General features: G+C 47.9%; 1 protein-coding gene across 1 annotated transcript; it reads left to right on the forward strand.

Annotated features, from left to right (window-relative positions):
- The first annotated feature begins 12,546 nt into the window (after positions 1–12,546).
- On the forward strand, positions 12,547–20,652 carry LOC106839787 (aflatoxin B1 aldehyde reductase member 3). Its single transcript, XM_014854745.3, has 7 exons — positions 12,547–13,112; positions 15,369–15,556; positions 15,723–15,827; positions 16,585–16,681; positions 16,912–17,011; positions 18,346–18,475; positions 19,304–20,652. The coding sequence occupies exons 1-7, from the start codon at positions 12,875–12,877 to the stop codon at positions 19,463–19,465; spliced, it is 1,020 nt and encodes a 339-aa protein (XP_014710231.3). The 5' UTR covers positions 12,547–12,874; the 3' UTR covers positions 19,466–20,652.
- Positions 20,653–22,865: the final 2,213 nt, after the last annotated feature.

Here is a 22,865-nt window from a genome sequence, read left to right on the forward strand (position 1 = left end):
CAATCTTAAAAAAAAAAAAAGTCTTCGAATTCCTGATTTCAAAACTTAACTACAAAGCTACAGTAATAAAGACGGTGTGGTACTAGCATAAGGATAGACATATCAAATCAATGGAATAGAATCGAGAGTCCAGAAATAAACCCTAATGTCACTGACTTTAGAAAAGAGGGTCAAGACAATTCAATGGGAAAAGGATAGTCTTCAACAAATGGTTCTTGGCCAACTGGATATCCACATGCAAAGGATGAAGTTGAACCCCTTCTCAGGCCATACACAAAAAAGTTAACTCAGTGGATTGTAGACCTCAATGTAAGAGCCAAAAATATAAAGCTCTTAAAATGTAGTAGTAAATCTTCATGACATTGAGTTAGACAATCGTTTCTTAGATATGACACCAAAAGCACAAGCAACAAAAGAAAAAATAGAGATATTGGACATTATCAAAATTTAAAATGTCTCTGCTTCAAAGGACACCATCAAGAAAGTGTAAAGACAACCCATAGAATGGGAGAAAATATTTGCAAATCACATATCTCGTAAGGAACTTATACCCAGAATATACAAAGAACTCTTACGATTCAATAATAAAAAATAGAACACCCAATTTAGAAACAGGCAAAGGATTGGAATAGACCTTTCTCTAAAGAAGATATACATATGGCCAAGAAACACGTGAAAAGCTGCTCAGCATCATTACCCATCAGGGAAAAGTAAATCAACCCACAGTGATACCAGTTCGCACCCACTAGGCTGGCTATAGTAACAAAAGACAACGAGAAGTGTTGATGAGAAATTGGAACCTGCATACTCTGCTGGTGGGCGTGTGAAATGGTGCAGCCACTCTGGAAAACAGTCCGGCACTTCCTCAGAAGATAAAACGTGAGTTACCGTATGACTCAGCAGTTCCACCCCTTAGGTATATACCTAAGAGAAACGAAAACATGTCCACACAGAAACGTGTACATGAAGGTTCATAGCAGCGTCATCCGTAATCGCCAAAAAGCGGGAGCAGCCCAAATGTCCATCATCTGGTGAAGGGGTAAATAAAAAGTGGTATATTCATACAATGGAATACTTTCAGCAGTAAAAAGGAATGAGGTAATGAAACGTCCACAATGTGCATGAACCTTGAAAACATTATGCTGAGTGAAAGAAGCCAGTCACGAAGGCCTCATGGTGTATGATTTGATTTACATGAAATGTCTGGAATAGTCAAATCTGTTAGAGATGGTAAGTAGATTCGTGGTTGCCTAGGGCTGGGAGGGGTGTTGGAGGAAACGGAGATTAACTGCTAATGAGTCCAGGTTTCTTTTTTAGGATGATGAAAATAATCTAAAATTATGGTGGTTGTACGACTCTCAATACACTTAAAACCATTGAATTATACACTTTAAATGGGTGTATAATAATATGAATTATGTCTCGAAGGTTTTTTTGTTTTAAACAATCATTTAGCTCACAAACTGCTGTTTGGGCAGGCTCAGTGGAGAATGCTCATCTGTTTCCCCAAGGTCTGAGAGGTGACCTCAAAGCTGGAGGCTGCAGTCACCTGAAGGCTAATTCACTCACATGTCTGGCAGTTGACACCGATTGTCAGCTGGAATATTGTGGTCAACTGGGACGCTTACACGTGACCCCTCCATGTGGCCTGGGCTTCCTCACTGCATGGCAGCTGGCTTCCAAGGGCGAGCATCCCAAGAAAACCAGAGAGAAGCCATAATGTCTTTCATGTCCCAGCTTCTGAAGTCCATAGTGTCACTCTTGCCTCATGAGCGGGGTGTCAACGTCATGTTGTAAAAAGAATGTGAGAGAACAAACGGTCATCTTTGGAAGATGAACTCTGTCACAGGGAGCAATGGTCCTGAGTGGTCAAGTCGAGAAGATAAGCCTCTTGTCTGGCCGGGAGACGTTCAGTCCTGAGCTCCCCCTGAAGGGTGCGTTCTCTGCTAGGTCAAGCCCCATCTGTTAGAATCTTTTGGATAGCGTATCCACGCATGTTGCATGGTTGCTTGAATTCAGCCGTTTCATACCTAAAGAGCTTTTTCAAAAGACAAGGGAACAGAATTGGATCTGGAAAATGGTAAACATACATGTAATCAACCCCAAACTAAGGAAACAGTTTGATCTGTAGTGTATTAAAACCTGGAGAATAACTTGGTATGGATTTTGTCTACATGAATTAATGTGACAGAAAAGGGACTACTGAAGCTAAAGGCTGGAGGGAGAGCATCTGGGCTCACCTGCTGACTGGCTTTCCATGCTGGCCTGCTGGTGACTAGTGATTGCGATGGTTAACATCACCACGGCCTCAAATGTGCTGCATTCTGAACATCTTTTAGAAGCGATAAGGAGGTAGACATGTCAGGACGTAATTGCTTTTGTGAGGAAGTACGTTTCTAGTCTATAGATTTTTAATTTAATAGGACTATTTTTAACACAACAGTGTGTCCCACCAAAATTTGCAAGTGTCTGTGCTGTGCAAAAACATTTTTCTCATCAACATTGAACTTTATAACTTAAGTGTGTTCACAAGAGTGTCAGATGTTTCACCTTTGACAAAATGAACTTCCAAAAGCTTTATTTTGATTCCATGAACTTAATGAAAGGAAAGTTTAATTATTATTGGAATTAACTGATTTTCTATTTGAAGTATGTGACACAGATAAAACTGGCATGATTTCTCCATGTGAACTATTTCTCTTATTGATGCCAACACATCAACAGCCACCACCTTACTCTTCAAACATGCATAAGGAAACGGAATGAAAAATGAACAAATTTACTTGAGAAGAACAATTATTTAATCTAGATCAAAAGTTATGTGTCACAGTGATAAGAAAATGGACCTTCTGCATTGCGCAAGTTAAATTGTAATCTTCAGACACAATCATCTTCTTCAAAAATTAGCAATTATTTCAAGATGTTCACGCCAACTGTCTTAGTCTGTTCGGGCTGCTGTAACAAGATCCCATAGTGAACCACAAACATTTCCTTCTTACAGTTTTGGAGAGCGCGAGGTCCGAGATCAGGGTGCGGGAAGAGTGGGTGTCTGTGGAGCCCTCTCCCTGGTCTGCAGACAGCGGCCTTGCTGTACCCTCACGTGGTGGAGCGAGCGCTCTAGTCTCTTCCTCAGATGAGGACAGTAATCCCATCACAGGCTTCACCTTCCTCGCCTCACCTGGACCTGCTCACCTCCCAAGGCCCGCCTCCTAATGCCTCACCGTGGGGGTTAGGGTGTCAACAGGAATTTTGGGGGCCCTCAAACATTCAGCTGTAACGCCAGTTCAAGGTTGTTTTTTCTGCTTTTCACGTGGGCAGCGGTATCATTGCATTCCCCATGGTGAATGGTAAATGTTAACAAATATTCCGAATAAGTTATACATTTACTATCAACTTTCTTGAGAGATGGAAATGCAGTATTTAATGTTTGATTCACTGGGCATCTGGCCTCTCCCAATTGCAGTTCCTTTGGCTCTGATTCTTGGGCTAACCCTGGTAGAATGATAGGTCTTCAGTACTGATGTAGACCCTGAAGGGAGGAAACCCCAAGAGCCTGAGAATGCAGCTTATGTTTATGACAAGGTTAGTGGACAAGGGTTCTCCCCAGAGGTCCCCTCAGGTAGAGTTGTGTGGCTCTGGCATATGGATAAAGGGACTGGAACCCATGCCCTGAGGCTGAAAGTCACATGAGGGCTTCTGAGTATTTTGTCTGGAGTCAAGGGCCGGTCCCTCACTGGACATCATGGTCGGTACGCCCATTGAGAACTGTCTGAGCAGGTGCGATGCTGTGATGTGCTGGCTGGACGCACTCATGGTCCCATGGAGTCGCATCCATAAATTCAGCAGGAAGCGTGAAGGGGAACTGCCTATATTCTAGAGCCTGCGCCTGTCAGGGGATTGGAACAGTGCCCCATCCAGGCGAGAAGAAGGTACTCTCCTCCTTCAAGGATTTCTACAATGCTGTTCTCAGTTTCACAGCCCCGTCTGGTAGGTGGAAAAAGATAGTAGTGCTTGTCAAATCCTTGTGGGCTGTTGAAGTTTCAGTAAAAAAGCGGCCAGTCCATCAGCGCTGAGCATTAGTGACTGAATTGTTGCCACTACTGGCACTTGGTCTGTGACATTGGATATGGCTAATGTCTTCTCTTCAGCATCCATTCAGGCCCATGTGCTTTCACCTGGCAAGGCATGCAGACACATTCTCTTCCTTCCACTGGGTTATTTAAACTCCCCCTGGATTATTCCCCCAATGGGTCATCCAAATATTAGAACAATAATATCTGATGACAGATGTCCAAACATTTCATAACAGTAATGAAATTAAGCAGCATATTCTGATAGTGGCCACCACGGAAGCAAATGCTCTGACCTCATGCCGTCCAAGCAGAGCTGGACAGAAATGGACAGGTCTCGAGTGAGGACAAAATCCAAGATATAGCCTTCAAATAATCTTTATGAGCAGCTAATTAGGTAGGTTCCAAAGGCATTTCACAACTTGTGTAAGACAAAGTGTTGGCTCCTGGCCCCCAGTCATGAAAGATAAAGGCTTCCATTATGACAGGCTGAGGCTAGCACATCTAAATCTGGCAATTCTATTTAATCCTCCATACCAAGTTATCAGACAAACATCTAATGTGAAAGGAGCCTCCCGAAGTAAAGAGCTTTGGAAGTGGTCTGGGCAGCAGTAAATCCAGCTGGACTTTCAGGTCCCTCTCCCTTTCAAACCCTCAGAATTACAACGTCAGTAATAGTCACAGAATAATTAGAGGCTTTGGCATTTAGATACTGTTGTATTTGTTTGAGCTTTGACCTTGATCCCCTACCACACAGGGCACACCCTTTCAGCTAATCTATTACTAGACCCTAAGAGAGAGACTGTCTCATTTAAGAGGAAGCTCTAAGTCTCTGATCCAACATTTCCATCCTTAATGAGCTCTTTCTGAATTGAAACCACAAAAATTGGGTCACATCCAAAACAGAGCTCTTGTGATATGATATTAGAAGATCCAGTCAAAGCCAAGCCTGGCCCCAGGGCCTTAGCTATGTTCGTGAATAAGGAGCTGTTCAACCTTTAGGCACAGAGACTATCTCAACTGCTTTACCCAAATCAATGGCTCTCTGGAGCCTTGTCTACAAACTCGTCCTCTGACGAGAAAGCATGACTCAGTAAGTGGAGTGCTGTGGCCATCAATCGTTATGATGGTAAAGTAGTTGTTACTTTTAAGTTGTTTAATTTTACCTCTTATGGGGAATGTAATGGTATCTCATTGTGGTTTTAATTTCGTTTAGGGATAATATAAATCTTTCACAACCGGGTTTATTGTATAGTTTACATACAATAAAGTTCACCAGTTCTAAGCGCACGGTTGATTGCTCATGCTCCTTTGTCGTCAGTTACCTCCTGAACACTGCTCCGAGCACCCACCGCTCTGATTTCTGTCACTATTAGTTTGCCTTTTCTAGAATTTTATATAAATGGAATCATGGAACATGTAGACTTTTGTGTCTGGCTTCTTTCTCTTAGCACAATGTTTCTGAGATCCACCCATGTTGTTTGTATCAGTACTTCATTTCCTTTTATTCTGATTATCTTGTATTCCATTGTATGGATATACCACCCTTTGTTTATCCATTCACAAGTTGACTGGTTTCCCGTTTGGGGCTATTATGAATGAACCACTATGAACATTTGTGTATAAGCCTTTGAACATAACATTTTTACTTCTCTTTGGTATATGTCTAAGAGTGGGATTGCTAAATCATTTGTAACTTTATTTATTTATTTATTCTTAATTCTTTATTTATTTATTTTGTTGGGGAAGATTCGCCCTGAGCTAACATCTGTGCCAGTCTTCCTCTGCTTTGTATGTGGGATGCCTCCACAGCGTGGCTGATGAGTGGAGTCGGTCTGCACCCGGGATCCAAACCTGCGAACCCGGGCCGGCTAAGTGGAGCTCCCAGAACTTTACCCACTCAACCACGGGGCAGGTGCCCTGTAACTTTATTTTTTAAATGCTAAAATGATTTCTGCTTTTAGGAAGGTGGAGCAGACATACTTTACCTTGTTCCTCCTGCTAAGTACAAATAAAAACTCTGGATGTTATGTGTAACACAAACATAGGATGATTCTGAAAGATGGAAAGAAGAAGCCAGACTGGCTAGGAAACTTGGGACCCAGGGAATGACAGAGGGGAGTTTTCTCGGTTTTCTGGTTGCCACATGTATACCAGAGTTGGAACTGAAGAAGCCAACAACCTGGAAATGCCAACTCACCCAGACAAAAAAGGCCCCCACCAAAGCCTGCCTTCTCTAGCCAGAGAACCAGGAAAGGGGCCGCCTGGGGAAAAGTTTGAGAAAAAAAAACAGAAAAGTTTTAGGAAATAACTGCTTTACTCCAGCCAAACACCATAGAATAAACATTGCGCCCACCCTACTACCACCCATGCCAGCAAATAGCAAATGGGGAGCCTAGACTTCCCCCCTTGCCAGCCTGTAAGGAAGCACCCCAAACCCCTGATGGAGTGATGTCAGAGAGGATGAACAGGGAGCTGGGACTTTCATCCCCACCAGGCAGTAATGAGGCCTCCCAACCGCCACCCCCCAGCACCTGCAGTGTCAGTGGAGCCCACATGGGAGCCTGGATTTCCACCCCCACCTTGCAGTAACGAGGAGCCCTTCCCCTTCCCCACTTGGGCGGTGTCAGAGGAGCCTGGTGGAGAGTCAGGACATTCATCTCCACCCAGAGGTAACGAGGTGACCCACTCCCCTGCCCCAGTGGTGTCCACGGAGCCCACATGGGGAGCAGTAAGGAGGCGTGCCTAGCCAGGGAGGTGTCAGTGGAGGCCTAGCGGGGAGCCTGAATTCCTACCCCCACCTGGCAGTAATGGCCCAGTGTGAGAAGAAACCCACTAAAAGAGAAGGTTTAAATAGGATTAAGTCTCATAACATAATAACCAAAATGTCCAGGTTTCAATAGATAAAGGGAGTTTGAAAGTAAAGGATGGAAAAAGATATATCATGAAAACATTAATCAAGAGAAAGCAGGATTGCCTATACTTGTGTCTGACAAAGTAGACTTCCATAGAAAGAAAACTATCAGAGACAGAGAAGGACGTTACATAAGGATGAAAAGGGTCAGCCCAGCAAAAAGGCATAGCAATTGGAAATGTGTAAGCACCAAACAGAGCTGCCAAAATATGTGAAACAAAAACTGATAGACGTGAAAGTATAAATAGAGAAATCCACCATTCTAGCTAGAGACTTCAACACCTCCCTCTCAACAATTGAGAAAACATGTACGCAGAAAATCAGCAAGGATGGAAGAACTCTAAAGAGCCATCGACCAGGGGGATCTACTCGACACTTACAGGACTCCACCCAGCAACAGCGGCACCTTGGCCACATCCATGGCACCTCCAGTTTCTGATATTTTAGTATACTTTTGCAGACGTTGCTGCTGGGGAAACTGGGAAAAGGCTACCAGGGATCTCTCTGTATTATTTATTACAATTGCATATGAATCGAAAATTATCTCAAAAACTGAAAAGTTTAATTTAAAAAATGAGCACCTGTACTTATTTAAAAGTACTCCAAGAGGTTCTATTCCTTCATCTATAGTCCTGTGGTTAGAGAGGCACACAACATAATCTCAGACTTAAAGACTCTCCCTTGCTTGATTCTGGCAGAAATCACCAACAGATGAAAGGTTGATGAGGAATTTTACAGTTTACCAAATAAAGTCACTGCTTGATCTCAGCGTTACTGGGAATGGGTCAACCATGCTATTCCTGCCTCCTGCACGTGATGCTTCAAGAAGTACATAGCACCACTGATGGAGTATTCCTACCCAAAAAAAGGGAAAAGAAAAGAAAAAAAGAAAAAGAGAAAGAAGGAGGCCAGTCTGCTGGCCTAGTGGTTAAGTTCAGCACACTCCACTTTGGCGAGCCAGGTTCGGTTCCCGGCCATGGACCTACACTGCTCTGTTAGTGGCCACACTGTGTGCTGGCCCACATACGAAAAAATAGAGGAAGACTGGCATGGAGGTTAGCTCGGGGTGAATCTTCCTCAGGAAAAAGAAAAAGGGAAAGAAGCTTAACTAGAGTGTGATCTAGCCTTTAGCATTAACTTCCATTTGACAAGAATTATGACGGGATAGACAAACAAGTTGACTGAAACTGTGACTGTGCAAACGGAATGTGGGACATACTATAGCCCAACTGAGGGGTCTCTTCCACAAGTAAATGCACAAAAAAGGGATGGGGAGACGAGTGGCACTGCTGAAGTTTAATAAGACTTAAGAAATATAACCACCAAATGCAATGTGTAATCATTGTTGGATCGAATTCAAACCAATTGAACTGCTCATTTTTAAAACAATCAAGGATCTTTGAATATGGATGTCGTATTAGGTGACACCAAAGAGTTGTTAATTTTGTTAGGGTGGCAAAGGCCTTGTAGTTACGCAGGAAACTGTCTATCATTATTACTCACGCACACTGAAATATGTCAGGATAACCAGTATCTCCAGTACAATGTTGAATAAAAGTGGTGAGAGCAGACATCATTGCCTGGTTCCCAATCTTGGGGGAAAGCTTTCTGATTTTCACTTCTAAGTGTAATGTTAGCTATAGACTTTTCCTGTATGCTCTTTATCAGTTTGAGGAAATTTCTTCCTCTTCCTCGTTTGCTAGGAGGGTTTTTTTTTTCTCTTCATGAATGGGTATTGAATTTTGTGAAATGCTTTTTCTGCATTTATTGAGATGATCGTATGGACTTTATTTTTCTCCTTAGTACAGTCAATTGTATTGACTGACTTTCAAATATAAAGCCAACCTTGCATTCCTGGGATGAATCTCACTGAATCCTGATGTATCTTTTTTTTTTTTTTTAAGATTTTATTGTTTCCTTTTTCTCCCCAAAGCCCCCCGGTACATAGTTGTATATTCTTCGTTGTGGGTCCTTCTAGTTGTGGCATGTGGGACGCTCCTCAGCATGGTTTGATGAGCAGTGCCATGTCTGCACCCAGGATTCGAACCAACAAAACACTGGGCCGCCTGCAGCAGAGCACGCGAACTTGACCACTCGGCCACGGGGCCAGCCCCTGATGTATCTTTTTATATCTGACTGTGTTCATTTGCTAAAGGAGTTTTGTGTCTAGGTTCATGAGGGATATTGGTGTGTAGTTTTCTTTTGTTTGTCTCTTTTTGTATCTGGGTGATGCTGGCCTCATAAAATGAGTTGGGAAGCAATCCCTCCTCTTCTGTTTAGTAGAAACATCTGTGTAAGAACCGGTACTTTTTCTTCCTTTAATGTTCGGTAGAGTTCATTAATGAAGGCATGTAGATGCAGGGTTTTCCTTGTGGGAATATCTTTATAAATTAAGAATTCAAAGTCTTTAATATATACAATGTGATTCAAATTATCTACTTCTTTTTGAATGGGCTTTGGCAGTTTGTGTCTTTCAAGGAATTTTTCCATTTCATCTAATTTATCAAATTTATTAACATAGAGGTATTCATAATATTGTCTTATTATCATTTTCATTTCTGTAAGACTTGTAGTGACGTCTCTTCTACTGTTGCTGAAATAGATAACTTGTGTCTTCTTGCTTTTATTCCTCACCAGTCTATCTAGAAGTTTATCAGTTTTATTGATCTTTTCAAAGAACCTGCTTCTAGTTTTATTGATTTTCTGTTTTGTATTTCATTTATTTTAGCTTTTATCTGTATTATTTTCTTCCTTCTAATTTTCGGTTCAATTGGCTATTCATTTTCTGGTTTCTTAAAGTGGAAGCTTAGATCGTTGATTTGAGACATTTCTTCTTATATAATATGTCCACATAGTGCTATAAACTTCCCTCTTGGCACTACTTTAGCTGCATTTCACGAAAGTGGATATGTCATATTTCCACTTTCGTTAAGTTCAAAATATGTTCAACTTTCCCCTGCAATTACTTCTTTGATCTATGGGTTATTTAGAAGTGTTATTTAATTTCCAAATATTTGGAGATTTTTCCAGAAGTCACTCATTTTGTTATTGGTTTCTAGTTTAATACCAGTATGGTTGAAGACATCCTTTGTATGACTCAAATCTTTTTAAATGTATTAAGACTTGTTTTATGACCCCAAATACGGTGTATCTTGGTAAATGTGCACTTGAAGAGAATGAATATTCTGCTGTTGTTGGGTATTCTATTAATGTTAATTATGTTAAATTTATTAATAGAGTTGTTCAAGTCTTCTATATCATTACTGAGTTTCTGTCAATTATGATTAACTACTGTTCTACAGTTATAATCATGCACCACATAATGATGTTTCGGTCAGTGACTGTCCACATATATGACAGTGACCCCATAGGATTAGTACTGTACAGCCTAGGTGTGTAGGACACTGTTCCATCTAGGTTTGTGTTAGCACACACTATGATGTTCGCACAGTGACAAAATTGCCTAATGATGCATTTCTCAGAACATACCCCATTCATTAAGCAACGCATGACTGTACGGAGGGAGGAGTGTTGAAATCTCCAACTACAATTGCATATTTGTTTAATTCTTCTTTAGTTATATCAATTCTTTTCAGGTATTTTGATGCTCTATCATTAGGCGCATACACCTTGAGGATTGTTATGTCTTCTTGATGTAGTAACCTTTTTGTTGTTATGAAATTTTCCTGTTTGTCTTTGATAGCATTCTTTGTTTTGAAATCTACTTTGATATTCATATAGTCACTCCAACTTTCTTGTACTTTGTTTTGTCAAGGTAGGTCTTTTTCCTTTTTTTTTTACTTTTAACCTATCTCTGTTTATATTTCAGTGGGCTTCTAGCATTTACCATCTAGTTAGGTTTTGCTTTTTTATCAATCTGACAATCTCTGCCTTTTACTTGGGAGCATTTATATCATTCACACTTAATGTAATTATGATATTATTGTGCTTAATCTATCTTGCTATTTGTTTTCTATTTGTTCTATCTGTTCATTTTCCCTTTTTTCATCTTTATCTGCCTTCTTTTGGCTTAATTCAGTATTTTTCTTTTTTTGAGGAAGGTTAGCCCAGAGCTAACATCTGTCACCAATCTTCCTCTTTTTGGTGAGGAAGACTGGCCCTGAGCTAACATCCATCCATCTTCCTCTACTTTATATGTGGGATGCCTGCCACAGCATGGCTTGACAAGAGGTGCCATGTCCACACCCGGGATGCGAACCAGCAAACCCCAGGCCGCCAAAGCCAAACTCTACTGTTGCCTTATTAGCCATAACTCTTTGTTTCATTTTTTCAGTGGTTGTTTTAAGGTTTATGATTTACATTTTTAACTTCTCACAGTTCACCTTCAAATAGTACTACAACAGTACATATATAATATGGGAACCTGAAAACAAGATATTGCCATTTCTTCCCCCCATTTCCTTTCTGCACGTTTTCATATATTTTACTTCTATCTTTGTTACAAACTGCCTTTTTATAATAAACAACAATCACCATTTTTTTCTCTATACAAATAACTTTCCCTTTCAATTTTTGTATTCATATATAATATGCATACTGTAAGTTCGCCCTTTTTTAGTGTACAGTTCTGAAAGTTTGGGCAAATGTATACAGTGATGTAATCACCACCACAATCAACATATGAATCCATTCTGCAGTTGAGGGACATTTGGGTGGTTTCCAGGTTTCGGCAATTACAAATAAAGTCTCTATGAAGACTCGTGTGTACATTTTTGTGTAAACATCAGTTTTCCCTGAGTCATATGGTAGCGTATGTTTAACTTTAAAAAACTCAATGATCTTGGGGGCTGGCCCCGTGGCCGAGTGGTTAAGTTCGCGCGCTCCGCTGCAGGCGGCCCAGTGTTTCGTTGGTTCGAATCCTGGGCGCGGACATGGCACTGCTCATCAAACCACGCTGAGGCAGCGTCCCACATGCCACAACTAGAAGGACCCACAACGAAGAATATACAACTATGTACCGGGGGGCTTTGGGGAGAAAAAGGAGAAAATAAAATCTTTAAAAAAAAACAAAACTCAATGATCTTCTTAAAGGTTAAAAATGAGAAGAGGATTTTGATACTTACCCACAAATTTACCATTCCCAGCACTCTTCATCTTTCTCGGTGTAAATCCAAATTTCCAGGGTCTAGAGAACTTTTTCAAATATTTCCCATGGCGAAAGACTGCTCCTGGGAATTCTCTCCACCTTAGTTTGTCTGAATAAAGTCTTCATTTAGCCCTCATGTTTGAAAGGCGTCTTCGCTTGGACACAGAATTAGAGGCTAACAGTTCTATTCCCCTAACACTGTAACATGTCCTTGGCACAGGGACAAAGGCTGGAGCTTTCGGCAAGTGCCAAGGAGAGCAGCACAGAGCCGACCTCCGGGAGCGCACGGCAGCCGCACAGCCTCGAGGGCCACCAGTCCTGAGCCAAGGCCTCATTTCAGGACCTGGAGCACCGGGGAGAGCCCCCTCCCGGAGGACACAGGGACCCCGGGACAGTTCAGGCGCCAAGCCAAGGGAGGTGGGGAGACCTGGCAGGGAGTCCCCGGGAGTCCCAGCCCGGAGCCATGGGTGCGCTGGCAACTCTCGGAACAGGCTCACCCATCCCGGCCCTGCGGCCAAGACCCAGGTCACCCGCCCGAGGCCAGAACCCTCAGGCCCTTACGCGTCGGCAGCGCAGCCCGGCCTCGAGGCTGGGCAGCAGCCGCGGGCGTGGGGACCGCGCACATTTCCGCGACTCCCTCCGGCCCCCTCTCCCCGCGCTCCGCCCCCAGCGCCCGTGGGCGGGGCCGGCGCCGTCTGTTAAAGCAGAGCCTGGCTGCCTTGCTGCCTCCTGTCGCCGACCGCTGCCCCGTCTCCCGTGCTGTTCGAGTGTCTTGCCGCCGCCATGTCCCGGCTGCTGTCTACGCCGCGGGCCGCCGCGGGCGCCGGGGTCCGGCCCGCCACCGTGCTGGGCGCTATGGGGATGGGGACCAGCTTGGACGCGCCCGCCAGCGCCGCGGCCGTGCGCGCCTTCCTGGAGCGCGGCCACACCGAGATAGACACGGCCTTCATTTACACCGACGGCCAGTCCGAGACCATCCTGGGCGGCCTGGGGCTCGGGCTGGGCGGCGGCGACTGCAAAGGTATGGCCTGGTCCCAGCGCCCAGCCCCTGACCTCCTCCCGCACCGTGCAGCGCTGACCCGGTCCCAGCCGTGCACATGTCGCGGTCAGGACCGACCCCTTTGCCCCCTCCCAGGGCGCCATGCTCCCCTGGCCACCCTGCAGCTCTGTGAACCCCAGCTCCTCAGGCCTCGTCCACATTTAGACCCGATCAGCCGGCCAGGCCTTTGTTCTGATTCCTTTTCGCTTTTCCCTTGGAGAAGGCAGCCCAGGAGCCTCCCTGTTGCAGCGTCCCCTCCGTGGTCTAGCTGGGACCGACTTGGCCAGCCCTTCTAGGGGGCACTGCGAACCTTGGGTCTGGCGCTGTGCAGTCCCAGCCCCCTTCCCGTGCCGCGCAGGTGCACCGTTCGGGCCTAGACTTTGCTCCGTGGAGCTTCGATTGGCAGTGCCTCCTCCTGGCGAATCGGGGAGTGGGGGTGGCACGGTGACTAACTGCCCTCTCTGTGCCAGCCTCCCTCTGGGGCTGTAAAAGGGAAATTGACACTAACGGGATCCGGGGAGCCCAGATTCTGGAGATGGCTGAGGATGCCGGCAGAGGGAGCACTTCCTTGGAGGGGCTGTGGAAGAAAGCTCAGAACAGGGAACCTTGGACCTTGAAGAAGTGATAGGAGTTTGCCAGGAAGAGTCAGAGGAGAGAGGGCATTCCTGCCTGTGGGCGTGGGCAGTGGGTATGCAAAGGCCGGGAGACGTGAGTGCCCAGGGTGTTGGAGCAGGTGGGTGTAGCTAAGTGGGGATGGTGTATGGGGGAGGGGAGTGTCCCTCCTCCACCATTGGCCACTTGAACTGCTCAGGACTGGACATGGGCCTGGGGCGGGCTCAGCAGTGTTACTGTTATGGCTGTTATTAGTGTGGATTAGCGCACTGGCCAGTGCTCTCAGAGGCTCTTGGCCCTCTCTCCTGGGAGAGTCGGGCTCGGTTTGTCCTGTGACTCACAGCATGGCACATCGGGAACGAAACGGGAATGTGCATGCCTCTTGGTGTCTCACTCTTTCTAGATCAACTGCTTGCCTCTCCGTGACAACTCTGATCTTCTTTCTGCTTGTTTTTTCTTCTGCAACCCTCCTTCAGGCCCGAGCTGGCTGGGCCCAGCTCCTTAAACCTCAGGTTCGATTCACATCAGAAGGGCTGGGGGCCCAGGCTGAGGAGGTGGTGGGATGGAAAATTTGCAAGTGAGTGGTCCTCAGCCTGCGCCCTCCCCCGTGTCCAGGAGTCGACTGCCTGCCCTTTGGCCTGCGAGGTTACTTTCTGAGCATGAAAAGGGCAGGGAGGGCCCCTGTCACCCACCAGTGGCATCACCTCGCTGGGGGGCAGGGAGAAGAGTGCTTAGTCCCCAACTCCCATAGGTGGCAGAACCCGGGCCTTTTCTCCGTGGGACGTTGCTCTGACGCATCCCTGCCTTTCCTTCTCTGGTCCCGAGAGGAGGCCTCTTGCACGTCTTCCTGAGTTCCTGCGCAGGCTCTCCCTGCTGCTCTGCCCGATTCCAGACCTGCCCTGGGCTTCTTTGGGCTTCGTTCAGGGTCATCTTTCAAAAGTGCTGAGCTGACCACTTAGCTCCCTGGCTGAAAAGTGCTCAGAGGCTCCCCATGGCCCCCTAAAGTCCCGATTCCCCGGGGTGCCCTCAAGACCCTTGCACCCGGCTGGCCCCTTCTGTTGCCCAGCGTCCCCCTGGACCAGATGCGCTAGATCCATGGAGTCTCAGGCCCGGCTCCTCACAAGCCAAATCTTTGCCTCCGGGGGGGCCTCTGACTTCCCCTGGGAGACTCAGACTCCGGTTCTAAGGAAAGTCGTCCCTGAACTCCCGGTGGGCCTCACGACTCTGCTCTGGGCGCCTCTGCCCCCTTGCGTGTATCTCTGCCTCGCTTACTGTGTAGGTGCCCTTAGACAGTGAGTCCTCAAGGGCAGTGACCCAGCGCTGGGTTCCTCTAGGCCTGGTGCGTCCATCTGCCTGGTGGCAGTGATACTGTTAGCACGTTATCATAATGAGCACGTCCTTCCGCATTCTCATCAATCATCGGGACCTCTCTATGAAATAGTACAATTGTCCCTCAATTTACAGTTGAGGGTATTGAGGCTCAGAGAGGTGAAGTAACTTGGTCAAGTTCACAGCGCTAGTAATGGCAGAGCTGGAACGTGAACCCAGGTCCGTCTCAACCATTACACTAGACCCTTCGCAGTGTTTGGTAAACTGGCCTCAACTTCCATCTCTCTCCTCCCAAAGTGAAAATCGCCACCAAGGCCAATCCACTGGGTGAAAATACCCTGAAGCCTGACTGTGTCCGGTTCCAGCTGGAGACGTCACTGAAGCGGCTGCAGTGTCCCCGGGTGGACCTCTTCTACCTGCACTTGCCGGACCACAGCACCCCCGTGGAGGAGACGCTGCGTGCCTGCCACCAGCTGCACCAGGAGGTGAGGGCGGCCCCCTGAGCTTCGGAGGAGCTCTGCTGTTCTCCTTGCCCAGTCACTACCCAGGAGAGTGAAGCTGGGGACAGACCCTTTCACGAGGTCCCACCCCAGTCTCCCTTGCAGCTCTCCTGGCCTGCTGTGGGATGTAACGTCCGTCTCTCCCCTGCAGGGCAAGTTTGTGGAGCTGGGCCTCTCCAACTATGCCGCCTGGGAGGTGGCTGAGATCTGTACCCTCTGCAAGAGCAACAGCTGGATCATGCCTACCGTGTACCAGGTGAGGGCCGGGCTGCAGAGGCCTCCGTCTCAGGGTGCCTGCTCATCCTGGGGTCCCTGCACCCCTCCGAGTTCCCCTGTGCCATCCACATGGCAGCCACTCCCCTACTCACAGCCTGCAGGTGGCTCCCAGGTGGCCCCGGGACCATGTGCAAGCTCCTCAGCCTGGCCAGCAGGCACCTGCTTGCTCCGGCGGGAGCTCCCCTTCCCGCCTGCATGGGCCCCTTGTCTGTCTCTCCCGCTTCCTCACCCTGCACCTCAGCCTGGAGCATTGCCCCCTCATCCCCTGGCAGAAGTGCTCTGGCTCACTGGATGCCTTTCCCTCTCGAAGCCTTCCCCCACCGCAGTGGAGCCTGACATCTCAGGCTCTGCTTGTCTCCTGCTCATTTGTTCAGCACATGTTGGGGCAGCTGCGTGGAGCCAGGCACTGGTCACAGAACCTAGCAGTGTGTCGTCATTGCCTCTGTTCTTGGGGATCCTTGTCTACACTGTACCTTGCTATTAAATCCTCAGCGTAGGGGCCTTGTCCTTTTGGCTCCTGGTTGGAAGTCCCATGTCCAGCCCGTCATCGGTGCTCAGAAATGTTGGCTGAATGAATGAATTTTCCATGGGCACGACCCCTCCCCATCACTAAGTATGTGCCCTGATTGTCAACATCCTGGGATTTTTAGGGTCTGATCAGAGGGTTCTCCAAGGGGCAATTTGGGGTCCCTCCCCTTGGGACCCGCACCCACTCCAGCTGGTCCATCTACCTGCAGGGCATGTACAACGCCCTCACCCGACGGGTGGAGACGGAGCTCTTCCCCTGCCTGAGGCACTTTGGACTGAGGTTCTACGCCTACAACCCTCTGGCTGGTACGCGCGGCAGCGGGGCAGGCTCCCCTGGGGGAGGGCGTTCCTGGCCCTGTCCTGTGTCTGCCTACTGCTGACCGGAAATCCAGGTCCAGGACCTGGGAAGCAGGGAGAGGTGTGACCAGAGGCTGGGCTGTCCTCCATCCCTCCGGGGTCCCCCACCATCCCCCCCAGTCCAGAGCAGCCTCTGGGCGCAGTGCGGGCCAGCAAGTCTGATGGCAGCCTTCCCGCAGGGGGCCTGCTGACCGGCAAGTACAAGTACGAGGACAAGGACAGGAAACAGCCTGCGGGCCGCTTCTTTGGGAATAACTGGGCGGAGATCTACAGGAATCGGTGAGCTGGGGGTCTGCGTCAGTGCAGGAGGTTACCTGGGTCCCCTTAGCATGACATAGGGAGTCCCTGGGGCTGCTTTCCTGGGGCGAGGACTCCCACTGCTGCTCAGACTGAGGGCCCTGCAGTCCCACCCATTTGACCCCGCCCCCTTCCCCTCCCTGAATATGCCTTATGTCTCTGGGAGGGATTAGGGGCCTCGATTGGGAATGTGGAGCCTGGGCCTTGTGCCAGGTCTGCAAGCCTGTGTCTCTCCCTGGGAAGACTCCCCCTGCCCACAGCGGGAGGGGAACTTGGATCGGAACCTGGGAACCCTGGGTCATGCTGCTGCCCCACGACTAGCTGGCCCTGTCACCTTGGGCCAAGGAGTCTAAGTTTTGTAAACTCTTGGCAATAAAATTGTCCTCAGTGTCGAAAGGGATAGGCGAGCTGCCCTGGAAACAGTGTTCCTCCTTCTTTTTCACTTTCTAAATTCTGAAAAGTTTATCAAAGTAACACAGTGCTTGTTCCCAGGGAATAGCCTCCTTTCCACATGGCGCTCCTCAGAGGGACGATTCTAGATTCTTACAGCTTCCTTCCCTCTGGCATCTTCTCTCTAATGGAGGAGAGCAACAACCCAGGCTTCGTGCGAGAGACTCGATGTGAGTTTGTGGAAATGGCCGCGGGCTTTTGAAGCGGCGGAGTGTGTGATATTTGGAGTCTCTGTTTGTGCACAGCTGTGATTTAAATCCTCATCCAGCCCCCGCATCCCCCAAGAGTTTCTGGGAACAGCAGCCAGGTTTAGGGACCGTCACTCTAAGCAGTGTTTCTCCAGGAGCTTTCACACCACCAGGGCCCGGGCCTCACCCTGGGGGATCCAGGCTGATGGTTCCCCGCCTGCTGCTCGTTAGTTTATAAAGCATCATCAGGTCCGTCATCTCCTCTAGGTGTCACATTCAGTGTATGGTTCTGTCATGGGGCTTGTCCTTTCCTCACTGAGCAGGTCAGAAAGTGAAGGCAGGTGGCTCCGCCGAGGCCAGAGCCAGGACTGGTCGAGGGTCCAGTCTGTGACCGGGGTCACAGGTGGTGCTGTAGCTGCTCCTGGGTCCTGATTCAGGAGTCCCGTTGTTCACATCTGGTGAGCACGATAAGTGTAAGGGTTCTTGCCCATGGCATCCCCTCTACTCCCACCACCGACTGCAAAACAACAGCCTGATGAAGGGCCCAGAAAGCCACCTGCGTTCTGCCAAGCAAGGAAGTGAAACCTCCACGAGGAGACGCTGGCCCCTCAGTGCCCCAGGCGGCTCCCTGGACTGGCCGCATGGTACTGACCCGTGTCCCCCTCCCCATCTACTCAGCTACTGGAAGGAACCCCACTTCCAGGCCATCGCCATGATGGAGAAGGCCCTGCAGGCTGCTTATGGACCCAGCGCCCCCAGCATGACCTCGGCCGTCCTCAGGTGGATGTACCACCACTCCCAGCTCCAGGTAAGCCCATTGTCCCTGCAGGCTTGGCTCCCGGCGTTCCCTTTTGGAGGGTGGAGGAGGACTGGAAGCAAGGAGAGGCTCCTAATTATTGGGGGACTTCTGAGATTACTCGTTTTCCTCCTCTGCACTTTCCCCATGGCATAGGTCTCTGGGTGGAAATCCTGTTCCTAGAGAAGGTTCTTAAGTGCCACATTAGACACATTCTTGCTCCTATTAAGTGCGGTTATCCCACTTCTACATTTGAGGCCACTCGCTCACAGACACTTCTTCCATTAGCCAAGTCCCTCGGCTGCCTGTGGCAGGGCATGAGCACAGCTGTGACTCTGAACCCTGCATGCTGTTGTCCCCTGGCATTAGTTCCGTCCCTGGCCATCCACTCTGTGCCCCTTGTGGGGATGCCCCCTCTCCCTGCTGCCCCATGGTTCCCTGACCCCTTCGTCTGGCCCGGGCATCGTATACCAATGGCTGCCCTTTCTTGAGCACCTGTTAAGTGCCAGGCCTGACCAAAGGACTTCACAAAATTCTAATTCCTGGAATCACCCTGCACAGTAAAGAAGTCTGAAGCTCAGAGAGCTCAAGTAAGCAAGCCACCTCTACTCAGCTGCCAAGCGGCTGAGGTGAGTGGCTCTAACTCAGGTCTGTCTGCTGATGAGACTGTGGTGGCACGGTTTAGAGCTGTCTGAGGGCAATATACGTTCTTTCTGGAACAATAGAGGGCATAAACAGACATCAGATCCCACCTTTGGCAGGGGCGAGGCTGGGAGGGAGTGTGTGTGACGGGAGTCCCTGTGCATTAGTCTCCTAACACCTGGCCGTCTCCCCTTTCAGGGTGCCCTCGGGGACGCTGTCATACTGGGTATGACCAACCTGGAGCAGCTGGCACAGAACTTGGCAGCGGCTGAGGAGGGGCCCCTGGAGCCGGCCGTCGTGCAGGCCTTTGATGATGCATGGCACCTGGTTGCCCACGAATGTCCCAACTACTTCCGCTAAGCCCCCAAGGGCTCAAGCCGCCAGCGGTTTCTTTCTTTCCTGTCCCCTCTTCTGTTCTCTCCCTTGGCCAGTGTTTGCCTTAAGCTGATTGAGCCTGATCTTCCGTGGCTGTCTGGATCTACGCGTTAATTTGTAGATTCCTGCCTTGCTCGGGTGGCCTTCTCACTGTGTAAGGCTGGGGCGGAGCCCTGCTCGGCAGTTCCTGTCTGAACAAAGCAGGCACTTGACCCGGCTGTAGCCCAGGCCCTGAGTCAGCACCACAGGCTTGTCTCCATGCTGCCTGGGGGCTTCCTGCCAAAGGGGCAGAACCGTGAGCTGGGGTCTTCAAAGGGCAGAGGTGCTGAGCGGGTCTCAGGGCACACTGCCCTCATGAGGCCTCCCCAGCCTCCTGTCCTGAATCCAGCCTGGCCCCTGACACTGGGGCTGCAGGTGGCCCTCACTCTTCTACACACGACAGAGAAAGAGGGCCACACACTGTGAAGCGGGTCTTCTCTCATTTAGAAATGCCCTCACTAAACATTTACAAGTATAACAGTTTGGGTAAAAACGTACTATTAGAGTCGCCCTGAGAAGAATAGAAGCTCCCAGGACGCTGTGGACCATTTTGAACCCACGCTCTCAACTTCAGCGGTGGCCTTGCTCTTGCCTTGGCTGAAGCCGCCTGTCTCTGGTCATCCACCACATTCCTGGCCCTTGCACCGGGCCTGCTGCTGTTGGGAGTGGGGGTGGGGCACGGGCAGCCAGGGCCCCCGTTTCCCTCAGCAGATCCCTGCTCTAAGCAGGAGGCACCCCAGGCTGGAGCAGAACAATCCCAGGGCTGGTGGTTGCCGTGTGACCATTCCCAGAGCGGAAAAGTCCCTCCAGCCCTGGGTGAGCGGTGGAGGCCACACTCAGAGCTTGCTCAGCTTGAAGTGATGAAGGGGCTCAACTCGGAAGCCCTACAGAACCACCTTTGAAGGCTCCTTGTTCTAAGGAAAGTCCCATGGCCGTCTAGAGGGAGTCACCCTGCAAACAATATATTCTCTCCAGAAACGAGTGCCCCTCCTTCCTCTTCGTCCATGATAAAATGGAAGCTTCCCCTAAGCGGGGTGGTGTGTTAGTTATTGCACAGCAGACCACCCAAAACTTGAGTTGCTTAAAATGACACAATCCCCCAAATTAAAGATTCAGTGCAAACTCTATCAAAATCCTGGCTGGTTTTTCTGTTTTTTGTTCTATAACACAAATTGATGAACTCATCCTAAAATTCATATGGAAATTCAGAGGACACAGAATACCCCAAAGAATCTTGATTAATTAATAAGTCCTGAGAGCCAGCCCCATGGCTGAGTGGTTAAAGTTCCACGTGCCTCACTTTGCAGGCCTGGGGTTTGTGGGTTTGGATGCCAGGTGTGAACCTACTCCACTCATCAGCCATGCTGTGGGGGTGTCCCACATGCAAAGTAGAGGAAGATGTGCACAGATGTTAGCTCAGGGACAATCTTCCTCAAGCAAAAAGGGAAGATTGGCAATGGATGTTAGCTCAGGGCTAATCTTCCTCCCCCCCCCAAAAAAAGAAAGAAAAGAATACTAAGTCCGCTAATTTCTAATTTCAAAACTTACTACAGGGGGCCAGCCCTATGGTCGGCTGGTTAAGTTCGTGTGCTCTGCTTCGGAGGGCCAGAGTTTCGCTGGTTCGGATCCTGGGCACGGACCTAGCACCACTCATCAAGCCATGCTGAGGTGGCGTCCCACATGCCACAACTAGAAGGACCCACAACTAAAAATATACAACTATGTACTGGGGGGATTTGGGGAGAAAAAGGAGAAACAAAATCTAAAACAAAAAAAAGTTAGCTCAATGGATTGTAGACCTCAATGTAAAACCTGAAACTATAAAGCTCTTAAAATACAGGAGTAAATCTCCATGATGTTGAGTTAGACAATGGTTTCTTAGATGTGACAGCAAAAGCACAAACAACAAAAGAAAAAATAGAGATATTGGACATTATCAAAATTTAAAATGTCTCTGCTTCAAAGGACACCATCAAGAAAGTGTAAAGACAACCCATAGAATGGGAGAAAATATTTGCAAATCACACATCTCGTAAGGAACTTATAGCCAGAATATACAAAGAACTCTTACGATTCAATAATAAAAAATAGAACACCCAATTTAGAAACAGGCAAAGGATTGGAATAGACCTTTCTCTAAAGAAGATATACATATGGCCAAGAAACACGTGAAAAGCTGCTCAGCATCATTACCCATCAGGGAAAAGTAAATCAACCCACAGTGATACCAGTTGGCACCCACTAGGCTGGCTATAGTAACAAAAGACAACGAGAAGTGTTGATGAGAAATTGGAACCTTCATAGTCTGCTGGTGGGCATGTGAAACGGTGCAGCCACTCTGGAAAATAGTCCGGCACTTTCTCAGAAGATAAAACATGAGTTACCGTGTGACTCAGCAGTTCCACCCCTTAGGTATATACCTAAGAGAAACGAAAACATGTCCACACAGAAACGTATACATGAAGGTTCATAGCAGCGTTATCCGTAATCGCCAAAAAGGGGAAGCAGCTGAAATGTCCATCATCTGGTGAAGGGGTAAATAAAAAGTGGTATATTCATTCAATGGAATACTTTCAGCGGTAAAAAGGAATGAGGTGGGGCCGCCTCCGTGGCCAAGTGGCTAAGTTCACACGCTCTGCTGTGGTAGCCCAGGGTTTCACGGGTTTGGTTCTCTTAAGTTTTCTAAGTTACATTTGATGATTGAAGCAAAAATTATAACACTGTCGGATGTGGTTCTAGAGGCATATAGAAGAAATATTTAAGACTGTTATATTATGAACAGTGAGAGTAAAGCAAGGGAAAAGGAGGTAAAGTTTTTACATTAAAGTTAAACTTGTAAAATGATGCCACCCATAGATTGTTCATCTAGAGCGATCTTTAAAAAGCTACCCAAAGAGTTATCCTCAAAAATACTGCAGTTATGGGTTGACCCCATGGCCAAGTGGTTATGTTCATGCACTCCGCTTCAGCAGCCCAGGGTTTCACCAGTTCAGATCCTGGGTGCGGACATGGCACCACTCATTAGGCCATGTTGAGGCAGCATCCCACATACCACGACTAGAAGGACCCACAACTAAAATATACAACTATTTACTGCGGGTATTTGGGGAGACAAAGCAGAAGAAAATACTGCAGTTAAATCAAAATAGACTTCTAAAAAAAAAGTTCAATTAGCGTACAGGAAAGCAGGAAAAAGAAAAGAGAGAAACAAAAAACAGAGAACAAAACAATAAACAAAATGGCAGACTTAAGCCCTAACACACCAATAATTACATTCAACGTAAATGTTCTAAATATGCCACTTAAAAGGCAAAGTTTGGCAGAGTGGATTAAAAAAATTGACCTC

The sequence above is a fragment of the Equus asinus genome, chromosome 5 (genome assembly GCF_041296235.1).
Source record: "Equus asinus isolate D_3611 breed Donkey chromosome 5, EquAss-T2T_v2, whole genome shotgun sequence".
NCBI classification, from domain to species: domain Eukaryota; kingdom Metazoa; phylum Chordata; class Mammalia; order Perissodactyla; family Equidae; genus Equus; species Equus asinus.